The sequence below is a fragment of the Cucurbita pepo genome, chromosome 16, assembly GCF_057944985.1.
Source record: "Cucurbita pepo subsp. pepo isolate OVF chromosome 16, ASM5794498v1, whole genome shotgun sequence".
In the NCBI taxonomy this organism is placed as follows: Eukaryota; Viridiplantae; Streptophyta; class Magnoliopsida; order Cucurbitales; family Cucurbitaceae; genus Cucurbita; species Cucurbita pepo.
Window position 1 is genome coordinate 1,468,507 of NC_141813.1, and position 13,774 is coordinate 1,482,280.

Below are 13,774 nucleotides of genomic sequence, written 5' to 3' on the forward strand. Positions count from 1 at the left end.
TAAACTTTCAAAAAATAACATTAAAAAATGAGATAATCAATGAGGGGCCTATAGATGATTTTTAAACATACTCAAACAGTAATAGTACTTATTAATTTTTTTAAAAAAATTGAATAATATTAATAAAACTTTTGAAATTTAAGAGTATAACGATCTCAACCAGTAATGATATATATAAACGAAAGTATAAGGATAAAAGATTTAGACCTTTAAAAAGTGTAATCATCATAAATAATTGAACAGAACAAAATCCTCTTAGTTTGTGCCAAAGTTGATTCCTTTTGAAATGGAAATGATAGTGTAATAATTAATGGATAAAGCCATTCCATATGCTCCAACATGTGGCCAATACAAATCCAAAACACTATAAATTTGGAACATATCTTTATGAACCAATGAACTTACACAATTTGAGGAAAATGGAAAAGAAGCCTTATTTTGCTGTGTTGCTCAGACATAGCATTTATGCAGGAATGTTTCTTCTCTCCAAAGCTGCCTTTGATGGTGGAATGAACAACTTTATCTTTGTTTTCTATAGGCAAGCCATAGCCACACTGTTCTTGCTACCCATCGCTTTGTATTTTGAATGGTACTTCTTTTTTACTCTACAATTTTGCTTTTCTTTCTTCATTTTCTTAGCTTCTCACTTTGATTTTGATTTTCTGTTTGTTTCTCAGGAAAACTGCGCCTCCCCTCTCATTTGTAACCTTCGCCAAGATCTTCATGCTTTCTTTATTTGGGTATGCTTTTATTTCTCCATCCTTTCTTTGTTTCATTTCCGGTAAGATAAAATTTATGGTAGGTTCTACGCTCTCGATCCCGTCTAAAGCTGGTTTAAGAGGGTTTTTATATATACCAGGTCTAGACAAGGATCGAGAGCTTAGATCAGTTCTTTTGGGTTGAGGAAATTTTTTGGACCAACTTGAAAATAAAAGGTTTGTTGGATTGAGGACTCGAGCAACTCAAAAAGAGTTCAGAACTCAACTTAACCCAACCTTTTGTTTTCAGGTTAGGTTGTCCGGTTGTTTTTTTCTTTAGACAAAAAATCTTACTTATCCATACATGTATTAATAACTAAAATCTTATAAAACTCAAATATCAAACCTTTATAAGTCACGACACATCATTAACATTAATTCTAAACGTTAAACATTATTAATTTTCATAATAATCTTAAAAGTAGAGTAGGGTAAGGTTGGATTGTAACCTTATTTTTGGGTTGGTCGAGTTGGCCGAGCTGACCTGACCAAAAAATGGATGGGTCGAGGTGGCTGGATTGACGTGACAAAAAAAAAAAAAAAAAAATCTCAATTCATAAACTAACCGAAATTTTCGATTTTAAAAAAAATTTAACCTAACTAAAAAAACCCAACCTATTATTTATGGTTGAGGTCGAGTAATCCAGATCGATCAGGTAACTCATAATTTCTTAACGTTGGTGAATATAATTTTTTAACCTGATTGAACAAAAGCATCAATAATCTATGACAGCTGAAGTGATTCTATTTGCAGGATAACCATATGTCTTGATCTTCAAGGGGTTGCTCTTATTTATACATCAGCAAGTTTAGCTGCAGCAACTATAAATGCTATTCCTGTCATTACCTTTCTTTTTGCCCTTCTATTCAGGTAAACGACACGTTTAAATTCTAGTTTGGTCTTTAGACGAGCCTTCTTCTTTACGTTCTTAGAGTTATATCTAATAGGTTCTTAAACTTAAAACAAGGTATAGTAGATACCTAATTTATTAATGTTACATTTAATATGTTCTTGAAGTTTGGATAATCATTTAATAAGTCTCTGAACTTATAACTTTGTATCCATCAAGTTATTAGGTTTTAAATTTTAGGTCGAATTAAGAACGTTATAGTTTTTAAAACCTTCTAGTCTAATTCAAATTTGAATGTCGAGGTAGTCTTTGAACTTTAGTGAGTATCTATTAGATTTCTTTACTTTAAATTTTGTGTATAAGAGATATGTGTAATTTAGAAATGTCTAATAAGCTTTTAAATAAATTCTTGTTAAAATTTTTAATAATCAATTGATCTATTAGCTATATACCATTAATTTTTATATGTAATGAGACTCGAGAACTTCAATTTTGTATCTAATAGATAATGATCCACAAGACACAAAAGTGAAGATCTATCAAATAGTTTTTAAATTTTTAGGGACATATGAGACACAAAATTGAATTTTTAAACTTGTTAGACACTTTAAAATTTTCATGGACCTATAAAACACAAAGTTAAAAGCTTTGATTTTATGAACCCTACCTCGGTAACAAAACTTTCTTTCGATCCTCATTCCTAATTCTCATCGGTCTAAGTATCGAAGCATTGTACTCTCAATAGCTAGTCGAGCACATGATATTAGAGCCAATAAGAGCCATACTTTTTGTGAGATCCTACATCGGTTGAGGAGAAGAACTAAACTTTCTTTATAAGCGTGTGGAAACCTCTCCCTAGCAGACGTGTTTTAAAACCATTGAAGCGAAGTCTGAAAGGGAAAGCCTAAAGAGGACAATGTTAGCTAACGGTAGGCTTGGGGGAACTAGTGCCAACAAGGACACTGAACCTTGAAGGAGGGCGGATTGTGAGATCCCACATTGGTTTGGGAGGAGAACGAAACATTGTTTATAAGAGTGTAGAAACTTTTTCCCAGCAGACTCGTTTTAAAAACCTAAAGAGTAAGCCCAAAAGGGAAAACTGATACAATATTTGCTAGCCGTAGACTTGAGCTCTTACACTTTTTATATCTCTAAGCCATAGAGATCAATCAATTCAAAGTTTCTTCTTCAATTTAATTTATGATATAAGATTTGTTTAAAAAATTATATCTTTATCCTATCAAATTATATTCTTTAGAGATCAATCCTCGTGTCCACTTATTTGTTTACTTTGGTTGGTAATCGAAGCAAATCGTTGGTTTAGTAATAATAAGTGTAGAGTAAATAAGTACTTGGAAAGTTCTTAAGAGTTTATAGTTTCTTAGAATTAGGTTAAGATTGTTTCAACAATGATATTTTAAGTTTATCATTATGACCAAGCTTCTAAGAACAATGATTTCAAAGAACTCTCCCCTCAAGGAGCGATCCGACAAAGAAATAAAGAATCAACATAGATCATCGTCAATTTGCACATTCAAGTTCATTACAAATGAAGCCCTCAAGATTCAAGGCCTAGAAGGAACTCTAGAACTAAAATACCCCAAAGATAGATCCAAAGTAAATCAACCAGCATAACATCTTCAACTTTGTTCAACATCTGTCAATACATCTCTTCTCAAGAGATGAAATCTTCAAAGATCGTGAAGAGTTCAATTATATCCATAAAGTGACACTCGAATAAAAGAGAGGTACATGAATGAACTAAAACCACATTCAAATGAGAATGATTTTGAGGATAAAATAACACGGAAAATAATTACTGTCTATACCAACAAGGTACATCTTACTTTCGATGACTCAATCATAAGAATTCCGGAGTTAATTGTGCTTTGCTTGGAGCAATTTTATGTTAGGTGACCTCCTATAAAACTTCCTAAGGGAACTGCGTTAATTTGTTGGGATAGTCTTCTGTAAGGACTGGGCGGACTTGATGACTCTAAAAAAAATGGGTAAATTTTTTACGAAATAAAATAAAAGAAATTTAAAACATAATATATATTATAAAAAGAATAGTGTTCATACCTGAGTAATTAAAACACAATACAACATAACAGTTAAAACACAAAATAAGGAAAGAACACAAAACATTTTAAAACAAAAGGGTTGAGGTCGACGGATGAGCTTGTCGACATCTACTCCAGAGTCCACTCCCCACCTCGACCAACTCCTTATTACCTGAAAAACATGGAAAATAAAGAATGAATACAAAGACTCAATAAGTAGCCTACGTGTAGGCTCTTAATCGTGTCCTTGATATGCTAGGGCACCAGACTCTTTCTTTTATTGTTCTTTTCCTTATTGTAAGTACTTAGGCCCTTTAGTCTTGTTCTTGACTTGTGGGTTCTTATCATGATTCTATATTGAGGACCTTGGTCCATGGATTTTGAAACCTTTGTTCTGATCTAAGGGTCTTAATACTATGGTTCTAAGTTCTTGGTTCTTGTTCTTAGAACTTGGATCTTGATCCATGTTCTAGTCCTTGATTGTTGTCTTGTTCTTGGTACTTTCTAGGTTCTTGTTCTGTTCTTGGTTCGTTATCCAAGACACTCCCCTTAGGATTTATAGTACGAGTCATGAACCTGACAACCTGTGTCCAAGGCTTCATATGTTCCATGCAACACAGTTTTAACCTAGGTCTAAGGCTTCATGCATTTCAAGTGATGTAGTCTGAATCCGCATTTGAGGACTTGCCATTCGATACGGTCTGAAAATCTATGCTCAAGGCATCATGTGTTCCAAGAAAAGTTAAGCTTATGGAGAAGAATGTGAGAGTTAAATTTGCAGACATGCGAGAGTTGCTAAAAGTAAAGAATCTCGAGCAAAGTCAAACTTACAGAAGAGAATGTGACTAGTAAGCTTGACTTAGTAAAATAAGTTATTAACCTAATTTTAGGAAATTTGTTAGTACTTATTGACTTGTAAGTTTAAGAAAATTGTTAGTTTTTTGTTTAACAAAATTGTTAATATTTTCTTACTTGACTTGAAGCTTTAGGAAATTTGTTAGTGCCTTTTTCAATGTATACTTTTTCGAAACAACAAAGAAAATTGAAAACCATAGGTGGTTAAGGTTCTTCTATTCAAAATATCTCTCCGTTCAAGTTGTTCTTCCCACTTCAATGGTTTGTTTTGATATATTTCGATCATGGGTAATATCCAACATAAGTATCATACAACATTTAATCAACATATGTAGTGTGTAGACTTTTTGTGCCCATCTGACACCCCATAGGTTTCTATTCCGAGTTTACGCAGAAGATTACCAAATTTAGTTACTCTGTGAGATTCCACATCGATTGGAGAGGGGAAATAAAAATTTCTTATAAGAATGTGGAACCCTCTCCATAGTAGATGTATTTTAAAACTTTGAGGCTGACAGTGATACGTAACGATATGCCAAATTTCATTCGTCTCAGAGAGTTTACTCTTTTATGATTCTCATGAGACCATGATAACTTGCGATGAAGGATGTGAACAAACGTCTATTTGAACTATGTGTCTCAATGTTGCACTATCTACGACCAATTTATGTGCAGTTATATACTCTATATCACTTTAATACAAACGAAGGATTCATGCACAACATAGACCTTTAGATCCTCCATCTTTCTACATTGGTCCCTATAGTGACCTTTAGCACTCTACATTCTTATTTCTATTTATTCTCTTTAGAATTGACCTTATATTTAAAATTATTTATAGCTAAACCCGACCCGAAAAAGATTATCCGATACTTAAAAGCATTACATTCAAGCGTTTCCATTGCTACATTTTCCTCATTGTTAACCTCTAAGGAAAAAATGTTTGGCAGGGTGGAGGTGTTGAGGCTAAAGTCAATAGTAGGATTAGCAAAGGTTGGAGGAATAGTATTTTGTATGGGCGGTGTGTTGGTTTTGGTGTTCTACAAAGGCCCTCAACTCACATTCTTTAACAATCACCACCTTTTTTCTATACACAAACATCATCAAAATCCACTTCATGTTGCTTCAACCCAAACTTGGATTAAGGGTTGCTTCCTAATGATGGCTTCAAATACCTTGTGGGCTTTATCACTTGTCTTTCAGGTACTTACTTCATAATTATTTTTAATGTCTTTGTATGAATGATCGTAAAAAATTTATCACGACTTCTTTGGTTTAACCCAGGCGTTTGTACTGAAAAGTTATCCTTCAACACTTCTATTCACTAGCCTTCAATGCCTTGTTAGCTCATTTCAATCGTTCGTTATTGCCATTGCTTTGGAGAGAAACCTTGACGAATGGAAATTGGGTTGGAACCTTAGACTTCTTTCAGTCGCATACTGTGTAAGTTATTTTGTTGGTAATATAATATTTAGTTTCATTTTGTTTGTGTTAAAAACTTATCATTGTGATTGTATCTCGTTGTGATTACATGAGTGAAGTCTCTCCACATACCAAAATTAGTGGTTGTGGATTGGTTTATCCTCACTCACATGTTTCCTAGGAAAATTTTCGAGAGGTCGCCCAACCTAAATTAATCAAAACTAAACGTGCTTAGTTTTGGACTTCTTATCATTGAGCTACTAAACGGGAGAAGGCACCTTGTTGTATAGATAGTAACTTCAATTCTTTTTAGTCTTTCTCAATGATCCTATCCTCAAAATTACTTTCATTTGGATGTGGTTTCAATTTGTTCACGTACACATCCTTTACTAGAGTGTCAAATGCCCACCAGCTTCCACCTTGGTTCGTCCTCGATTTACATCCTACTAGGAGAGATACTAATTTGATACCATTTGTAATGTCTCATGCCTAGGATTTTGATAATGATTTGAATTTTGAATTTGGAACCTGATAGTCCCGATGGAGAACAAAAATGACTAAAATACCCCTCTAGAATTGACTTTGACAACTTTTTCCATTTTTTTCACCATTTTTATATACATACTTACCAAATCAATAATATCATGATATTTGATGCAGGGAATAGTGGCAACTGGGGTTACATATTCTCTTCAAACATGGGTCATTAAGAAGAAAGGACCAGTTTTTCTAGCCATGTCAACGCCGATTATTCTTGTCATTACAACTATTTCTTCTGCTCTTCTTCTTGGCGAGAGTGTCAGCCTTGGAAGGTAACTTAAAGGGTTTGTTTCAGTCTTATTTTCAAAATAGATTTCAAAATAGTATATTTTAATGGCTTTTACCATTTAAAATGCATTCTTTTCTATCAAAGAGCTTTTGTATATTTAATCTTCAATTCGTTAATTATGTTGAATCTTAGAACCTTCATCATATACAAACTAGTAGCTAAATGTTATAGTTCCAAAATTAATATGATTTCATTCTAAATGATTATTCCAAGTGATTATAAGTCTTTGAAGTTTGATTTAACTATATATTAAAAAATGTCAAACTGATAAGGAATCACCCTAACAGAAAAAAGATTTGGATTACCTTATTGATCAAATATCTGAAGACAAAAACACTTTGTTTGAGATTGAAATCATTCTAAAAGGAAGATTGATCATATAAGTTTGTATGGCTAATGTTTGGTGGTCTCGATAGTAAGTACTACCATCCAAATTTTGAGCTTTTGAATCACGAACTTGAAATGGACTGACAAGAAAAATACAATAAAATTTTGCCCAACTTAAAAACAAACAATACCAAGTTTACAAGACAAAATCAAAGACAAGACAAAATAAAATTGTTGTTGAAAAGTTTTTTACAAAATTGGGACTAGAGAATGTGATTAAAAGAAAAAAATAAAGAACTACCCCTAACACATAGGATTGATACCTAGGATGACTCTCCTCTTTTAGCTCCATAACTCACAAACCCTTCCCATCTTAGAAAAAGGAAAGTAGCATGTAGAAAAAGGAAAGTACCATGTGATGAGTATAAAGATGTTTAATGTTCTAACTTCATCTTTTAACCGAGTAAGTTATCACAACTTTTTATTTTGGTTATAGGAAGTTTGAGCTTAGATTTTATAATTATCGGAGTTATTGAGAACTCTCGAAGTTTTGAGTCATTCTCATGCTCGTCACAAACCCAATAAAGATTTGGAAGTTTTTCATCTTTTATGGCACCACGGATCTACTAGCAAACATATTTGAGCTCTAGGATGTAAGTCATCGGTTCAAATCCGATAAGGGCATCTTGGATTATATTACCATGGAAGTGAATATTGGTATCTTGGATTTGGGAGGGTAGACCTCATCATAATCATCTCATAAATAAGAAATTATTTATGAGTCTACCTGTGAGGATCCGTGTGTCGGCTAGCTACTGAGTCTACCTGTGCAGTCCCTTATCCCCTTTGAGAAGTCCCTTATCCCCTTTGAGAATGAATATATAGAGTTGCAACCATGTTTAGGAGGCCCTGGACCTATTTCAACACACGATAGGGGATACCTAACTGGTAGCCTCAATGCATTATCCTATCTAACCAATCTGGGTCAGACTTGATAGTACAAGTTCCTAAATACCTACTGCTTGGCAAGAGCACTATTAAGTCCAATCTAGGTTACTATATACCACCAATGATGTATCAAAGAAAATAGGAAGCGGTCTGGCTTTGGTGATACCGTCCAAAACTACTATAGGCATTTAAGCTTTCTTAGATGTATCAAAGGGAATAGGAAGCGGTCTGGCTTTGGTGATACTATCCAAAACTACTATAGGCATTTAAGCTTTCTTAGTATCGTGGAGGTTAGCTAGTTTCTTAGCACATCTAAATGATTTAACCTTAACTCTCAATTCCAAGACTTTCAAAATTAGCTCTCAGAGAAAATTGAGTTCTAGAAGCATTAGGGTTCTATTCTCTGATCGCTTCTCACAATCTTTAGGTGTTCAGTCTACTAGAAAGGTCATAGGCTTCGTTATCATGAAACCATTCTAACTCTAGCGCCTTACTATATCAAGATTTCAGAGAAAGAACATCCCTGTCATGACATGTAAAGTCGATACATCTATTTTCAATGGATAAAGTTCTCAAGCATGGAGAATTCAGCTATAGGACTTGTTCAAAATGATCTCAAGCCATTAATTAGGCTTGGATTAGATACTTCAATTGTTACCCTAACTTCTCGCTTGGATACGCTTGTCGAGAACCGACTCTATGAGTCCACTGTATCGTCAGGACATCTCAAACATTTATCCGTCCAGGTTCAACTGAGGCAAGAACCTTATATTGTCCATGTCCAGTCATCTATTGATACCGTACTGGATAGCGGGTGAATATATCAACCTCTGACATATGGGTTGGCACAATGTTAGCATAAATGTGTCGTTTAACATTGTCCTTGAAAAACACATTTTAAAAGGAAGAATCCAAAGACACTCATCTTGCAACCCTTGCCCACATTGTGACATACGTATATGCCATAGGGTATCTCACTTAGGCCACAAGGCCAAAAGGTGGTGGAGAGCTGATACATGCCTCCTGTTCTAGTACATTTTGAGGCATTTTTGGCATAGCAGGAGTAGACATGATTTTTAAAATGGTTATACGCCCTCGTGGGATGTTCATCGATTGTTCGATTGACACCAAATTTGGCAAGCACTTGTATTTCATAAGGATAGACTTAACAAAGAGCCATATAACAAAAATTATACCGGAACTCCAACTTTTGAGGTTAAGGCCTAAGTGTGGCCTTACTTTTTATGGTGTGTGGATGATGCACTATTCTCCTACGTGGAACCATAACATTTATCTATTTTTGCACTCATGTAGTAAGATGGGTGCCATTTGAGAGTCACTACATTGTCTATATGCTTGTGGGGATCACAATCTACTTTCTTCATAGTATGGTTGTGATATTCTCCCTCGTTTAAACTAATTATGATTCTCGATGACTTTCTTAAGGGCACAATCACATCATGAATTATGACTCTCCTCCATATAATCTCAACATCATTTTGATGATAATCTAAACTTTGGATTGGCTACTAACAGACCTGCTGAAAATAAACGTGCTTCAAAATGAATATTGAAACGGAAAACTACTTATGGTTTATCCCACTGACGGACCTTCTCTCGGTCTCCGAAACTCGTAGCACTAGCAAATATTGGTTTTGATACCCGATATTGATTTTGACCCTCGATCGAAGTACACTCAAATAAATAATCGAAACAGAAACAAAAAATGAAATAAATAACAAAATAACTTGATTGATAAGTAACTTCTTCTAGAAAAGCTCCATGACTAATAACTTCTCCTATAAATACTCCAAGATTAATATACAAGTCAAGCTTAAACATAAATTAAGATTTAATCCAACAACATCAAGAAAGGAGTTCGAGAGCATCTTGAACAAGTTCTACGTATACTTAAAAGTCACCTTAATGTTTGAGAATTTCGTATTTTCATTTTATATGAGATTGAGTTCCAATCCTCGATTTCTTTTTTAGATTGCTCATTTTTCTCGAACATTCTTTGAAATCATTCCTTTTTGTAACTTGAACGTATTATTATTTCAAAACAACACTCTTTGAAATAAATTGCATAATAATTCTTATGAATCTTGTTTTTTTGTTTCTTTTTGTTTGGTTGTAGTGGTATAGGTGGGCTCTTACTGGTTGGAGGTCTCTACAGTGTGCTATGGGGAAAGAACAAAGAGAAAAAAGTTAATGAAGAGCTAAAACAAATTGACAAAGAATGCAGTTTGCCAGTGAGGGGAAGTGAGACATCTCAATCGTGACAATTCACAATCTTCCTTGATTAGAACTATTTGAATGTGACAAGCCTTTGTTTTTTATTCGTTCTTAGATTTCATTTTGTTTTTAGTTTGTATATTTCAAATTTAGTTTATGTAATTTTAAGTTGAGTTGGAAAATTTGAACATATACCTAGATTGACCCATTGTTGCTTAGAAAATTGACAAGTGTCAAAACGTTTGTACGTTTAGAGATATTTTTACGCTCCATAGTCTATCGTATCAATGAGTAAAAGAAGAGTGACCTAATAGAAATTATGCCAATGTTTTTTTTTAGCACTTAGGGAATTGAATGAAGCGTGTTTCACTTCTCCCAACATTTTTTTGGACCTATGCCGACCCTGTTGGGATATGGAGCCTGATGCCTAGATCTGGTATAGATATATTTAGAACATATTTAATAAAATATGATAGAGATATATATGGTAGAGATCTGGCCTAGATATATTTAGAACATATTTAATAAAATATGATATGGTAGACATCTGGTAAAGATTTAATAGAGATATATTGGTTAGATTATATTGAGTAGGTTTAAATCTTTGGAAACTATATTTAGTAAATTGAAACCATATATACAAGGTCGTGCTCTCTCTCAACATGTACTTTCTCCATTCTCTATTGTGTGGTTCTCTCAACAAGCACTTTCTCCATTGTCTATTGTATGTGGTTGTACAATATCTAAAGTCATCAATATAAAACTTTTAGCTAATATTTCTCTTTGTATTTTCTCTCTTCTGTTATTTGTGTTCATCTTAATCGAGTGTGTGCGTTGCGATCCTAACAATTAGTATCAGAGCTAACAATTGGTATCGATCCTAACGGACCCATTTGGTTGTATATCGTGAAAAGTGAGCTAACAATTGGTATCGATCCTAACGGACCCATTTGGTTGTATATCGTGAAAAGTCACGAAAACTCAAACTCTGAACTATTTTCTTCTTCTTCTTGTCTCTTTCTCCTCTCCTTCCTTCAACACCCTCCCTTCTTTTCCGATGTTTTTCTCTTGGGCTTCAATGGTAAGACCCAACTATAACAGGATTTAAGACCAAAGAGATCCAAGAAAAATTATTAAGGAATTTAAGCAAGTAAAAGTGTCTTAACCAACTCATTTCACAGTCATAACAAATAATTAAAGGAGAAGGGCTTTGGAGAAAGATTGGAAAGAAAAAAAGTTAGCTAAAAGAAATGTCATTTTTCTAATTTTAGGAAGCTTTCTGGATTTTAATTAACTATAGAAGAGATTTCGAGAAAATAAAAATAAAATTACCAAAATGAAATTTTTTTAGCAAGAATGAACAAATTTTTAGTTTTAGCAAGAATGAAGAAATTCCTTATGTGGCTTTTAATTTTAGCAAAAATGAAGAATTTTTACCGTAATTTTCTAGCAATCAAGGAAGAAGATAAGCCGAAAGTAATAAGGTCAAACTTTGACCAACAAAAGTCAAAAGTAGACATACGTAGGCTTTCTACACTTTTGGATCAATTTGTGGACCCTTTTCAGTTCTCATGAAATTTTTTATCCTTCCTCAAACTAGACACAAACATGAATCTAATAGAAAAAGTTTAAAAGAATTTTGATTGGATGTGTATTAATTCTCTACACATAGGGCACATATGCTAGTGTGAGTCTCCAGGTTTGATTGGATGTGTAGTACTTTCCTGTACATAGCGCACATGTGCGAGCGAGCGTGAGTCCCCAGGTGGTTTGCATGCCCTGGTCCCATCATAGTTCGACTAGTTGTCCGTAGTCGAACATTTGACTATCATACGTTCATCATCATTAATATTAAAATTTGGATTTCGATTCGATCCAGTTTAGGAAGCGTGGTCTTGTGTGGGAGAGTTTATTCAAGAGTTTAATACCACGGTGAGGTTTCTTTATTCCCATCGCTAGAACTAGAAGGAGGGTTTGAACCTCTGACCTTGTGGTTAAGAGCCAGAAGCTCTAACAAATTGAGTTATTTCGGCCAATAGTTTGTAACAACTCAAGCCCACCATGAGTAGATATTGTCGCTCTGACTCGTTACGTATTGCTGTCAGTCTCACAGTTTTAAAACGTATCTACTAGGGAGAGTTTTCCACACAGTTATATAAGGAATGTTTCATCCCCTCTCCAACAGATGTGAGATCTCACAATCCACCCCCTTGGAGGCCTAGCGTTTTTACTAGCACACCACCTGATGACTAGCTCTAATACCATTTATAACAGCCTAAGACCACCGCTAGTTGTTCTCTTTGGCCCATTACATATCACCATTAGTTCCACAGTTTTAAAACATGTCTAATAGGGAGAGGTTTCCACACCCTTATAAACAATGTTTCATTCTCCTCTTTAACCGCTAGTAGATATTTGTCCATTTTGGCATGTTACATATCACCGTCAGCCTCACAGTTTTAGAACACATCAACTAAGGCGAGATTTCCACACCATTATAAGAAATGATTTGTTCTCCTCTTCAACTAGGGATAGATATTGTTTGTTTCGGCCCAATATATATCGTTGGCAGCCTTACAATTCTAAAATGTGTCTACGAGGGAGAAGTTTCCACACCCTTATAAGAATGCTTCATTCCCCTCTCCAACCAATGTGATATCTCACAATAAGCAGTCAAGATCCACAATAAGTAATCAAGATGACTGAGTGGTCTAAGGCACTAGACTCAAGTTCTGGTCCTCTTGTGAGGGCTTGAGTTGAAATCTAACTTCGACAACTCATATTATTGTGAGGTTGACGACAGGTGGTTTACCCCGGATGTCAGCGACTTCGCATACGTAAGTTCGAATAACTACCTATTTAGGGTGTGTGCACTCTCCATATAAATGGAGAACATGTTCAAAAATTCAAAATACATAGACACTAACCCCTTGGGGACGACCCTCTCTATGACCACACAATTCTCGAATGCTTCTTACCTTTAACCAATAGTCAACAAACAAGTAAAAAAGAAATGTAGAATGGGGTGTATAAAAATACTCGGTAAACAGTCTATTTGTAGGCTCTTGTTGCATCTAATTCCTAGTAAGATACCCATGGTCTTTTCTTTAGGTTTTAGGAAGTTTTCCTAGTAAAGTTTTGTGCAATTTTAAGACAAACAAAACCACATTTAAAAATAAATGAAGAATGTGTTCCAAGTATGTTTTCGGAGTACAATTCAAATAAAACAATTTGTAGACTCTTGTTGCATCTAATTCCTGGAAAGATACCCATGGTCTTTTCTTTAGGTTTTAGGAAGTTTTCCTAGTAAAGTTCGGTGCAATTTAAGACAAACAAAACTACATGTAAAAATAAATGAAGAACGTGTTCCGAGTCTGTGTTCGGAGTACAATTCAAATAAAACATAAAAAAATTTAAAATACATAGATGACAAAAATACTCGGTAAACAGTCTATTTGTAGGCTCTTATCTCATCTAATTTTTAGT

The 13,774-nt window shown here is 34.3% G+C and overlaps 1 protein-coding gene across 2 annotated transcripts; it reads left to right on the forward strand.

Moving 5' to 3' along the window:
• The first annotated feature begins 323 nt into the window (after positions 1 to 323).
• LOC111777135 (WAT1-related protein At5g64700) lies at positions 324 to 10,494 on the forward strand. 2 transcript variants are annotated; one of them, XM_023656596.2, is made up of 7 exons: positions 327 to 589; positions 678 to 740; positions 1,513 to 1,629; positions 5,478 to 5,730; positions 5,812 to 5,970; positions 6,610 to 6,761; positions 10,191 to 10,494. In XM_023656596.2, exons 1-7 carry the CDS (start codon positions 330 to 332, stop codon positions 10,333 to 10,335), a joined length of 1,149 nt encoding a protein of 382 aa, XP_023512364.2. In that variant the 5' UTR covers positions 327 to 329; the 3' UTR covers positions 10,336 to 10,494. The 2 variants fall into 2 exon arrangements, with proteins under 2 accessions (XP_086974793.1, XP_023512364.2); XM_087118667.1 differs by lacking the exon at positions 5,812 to 5,970 and having other exon boundaries at positions 324 to 589.
• The last annotated feature ends 3,280 nt before the right edge of the window (positions 10,495 to 13,774 follow it).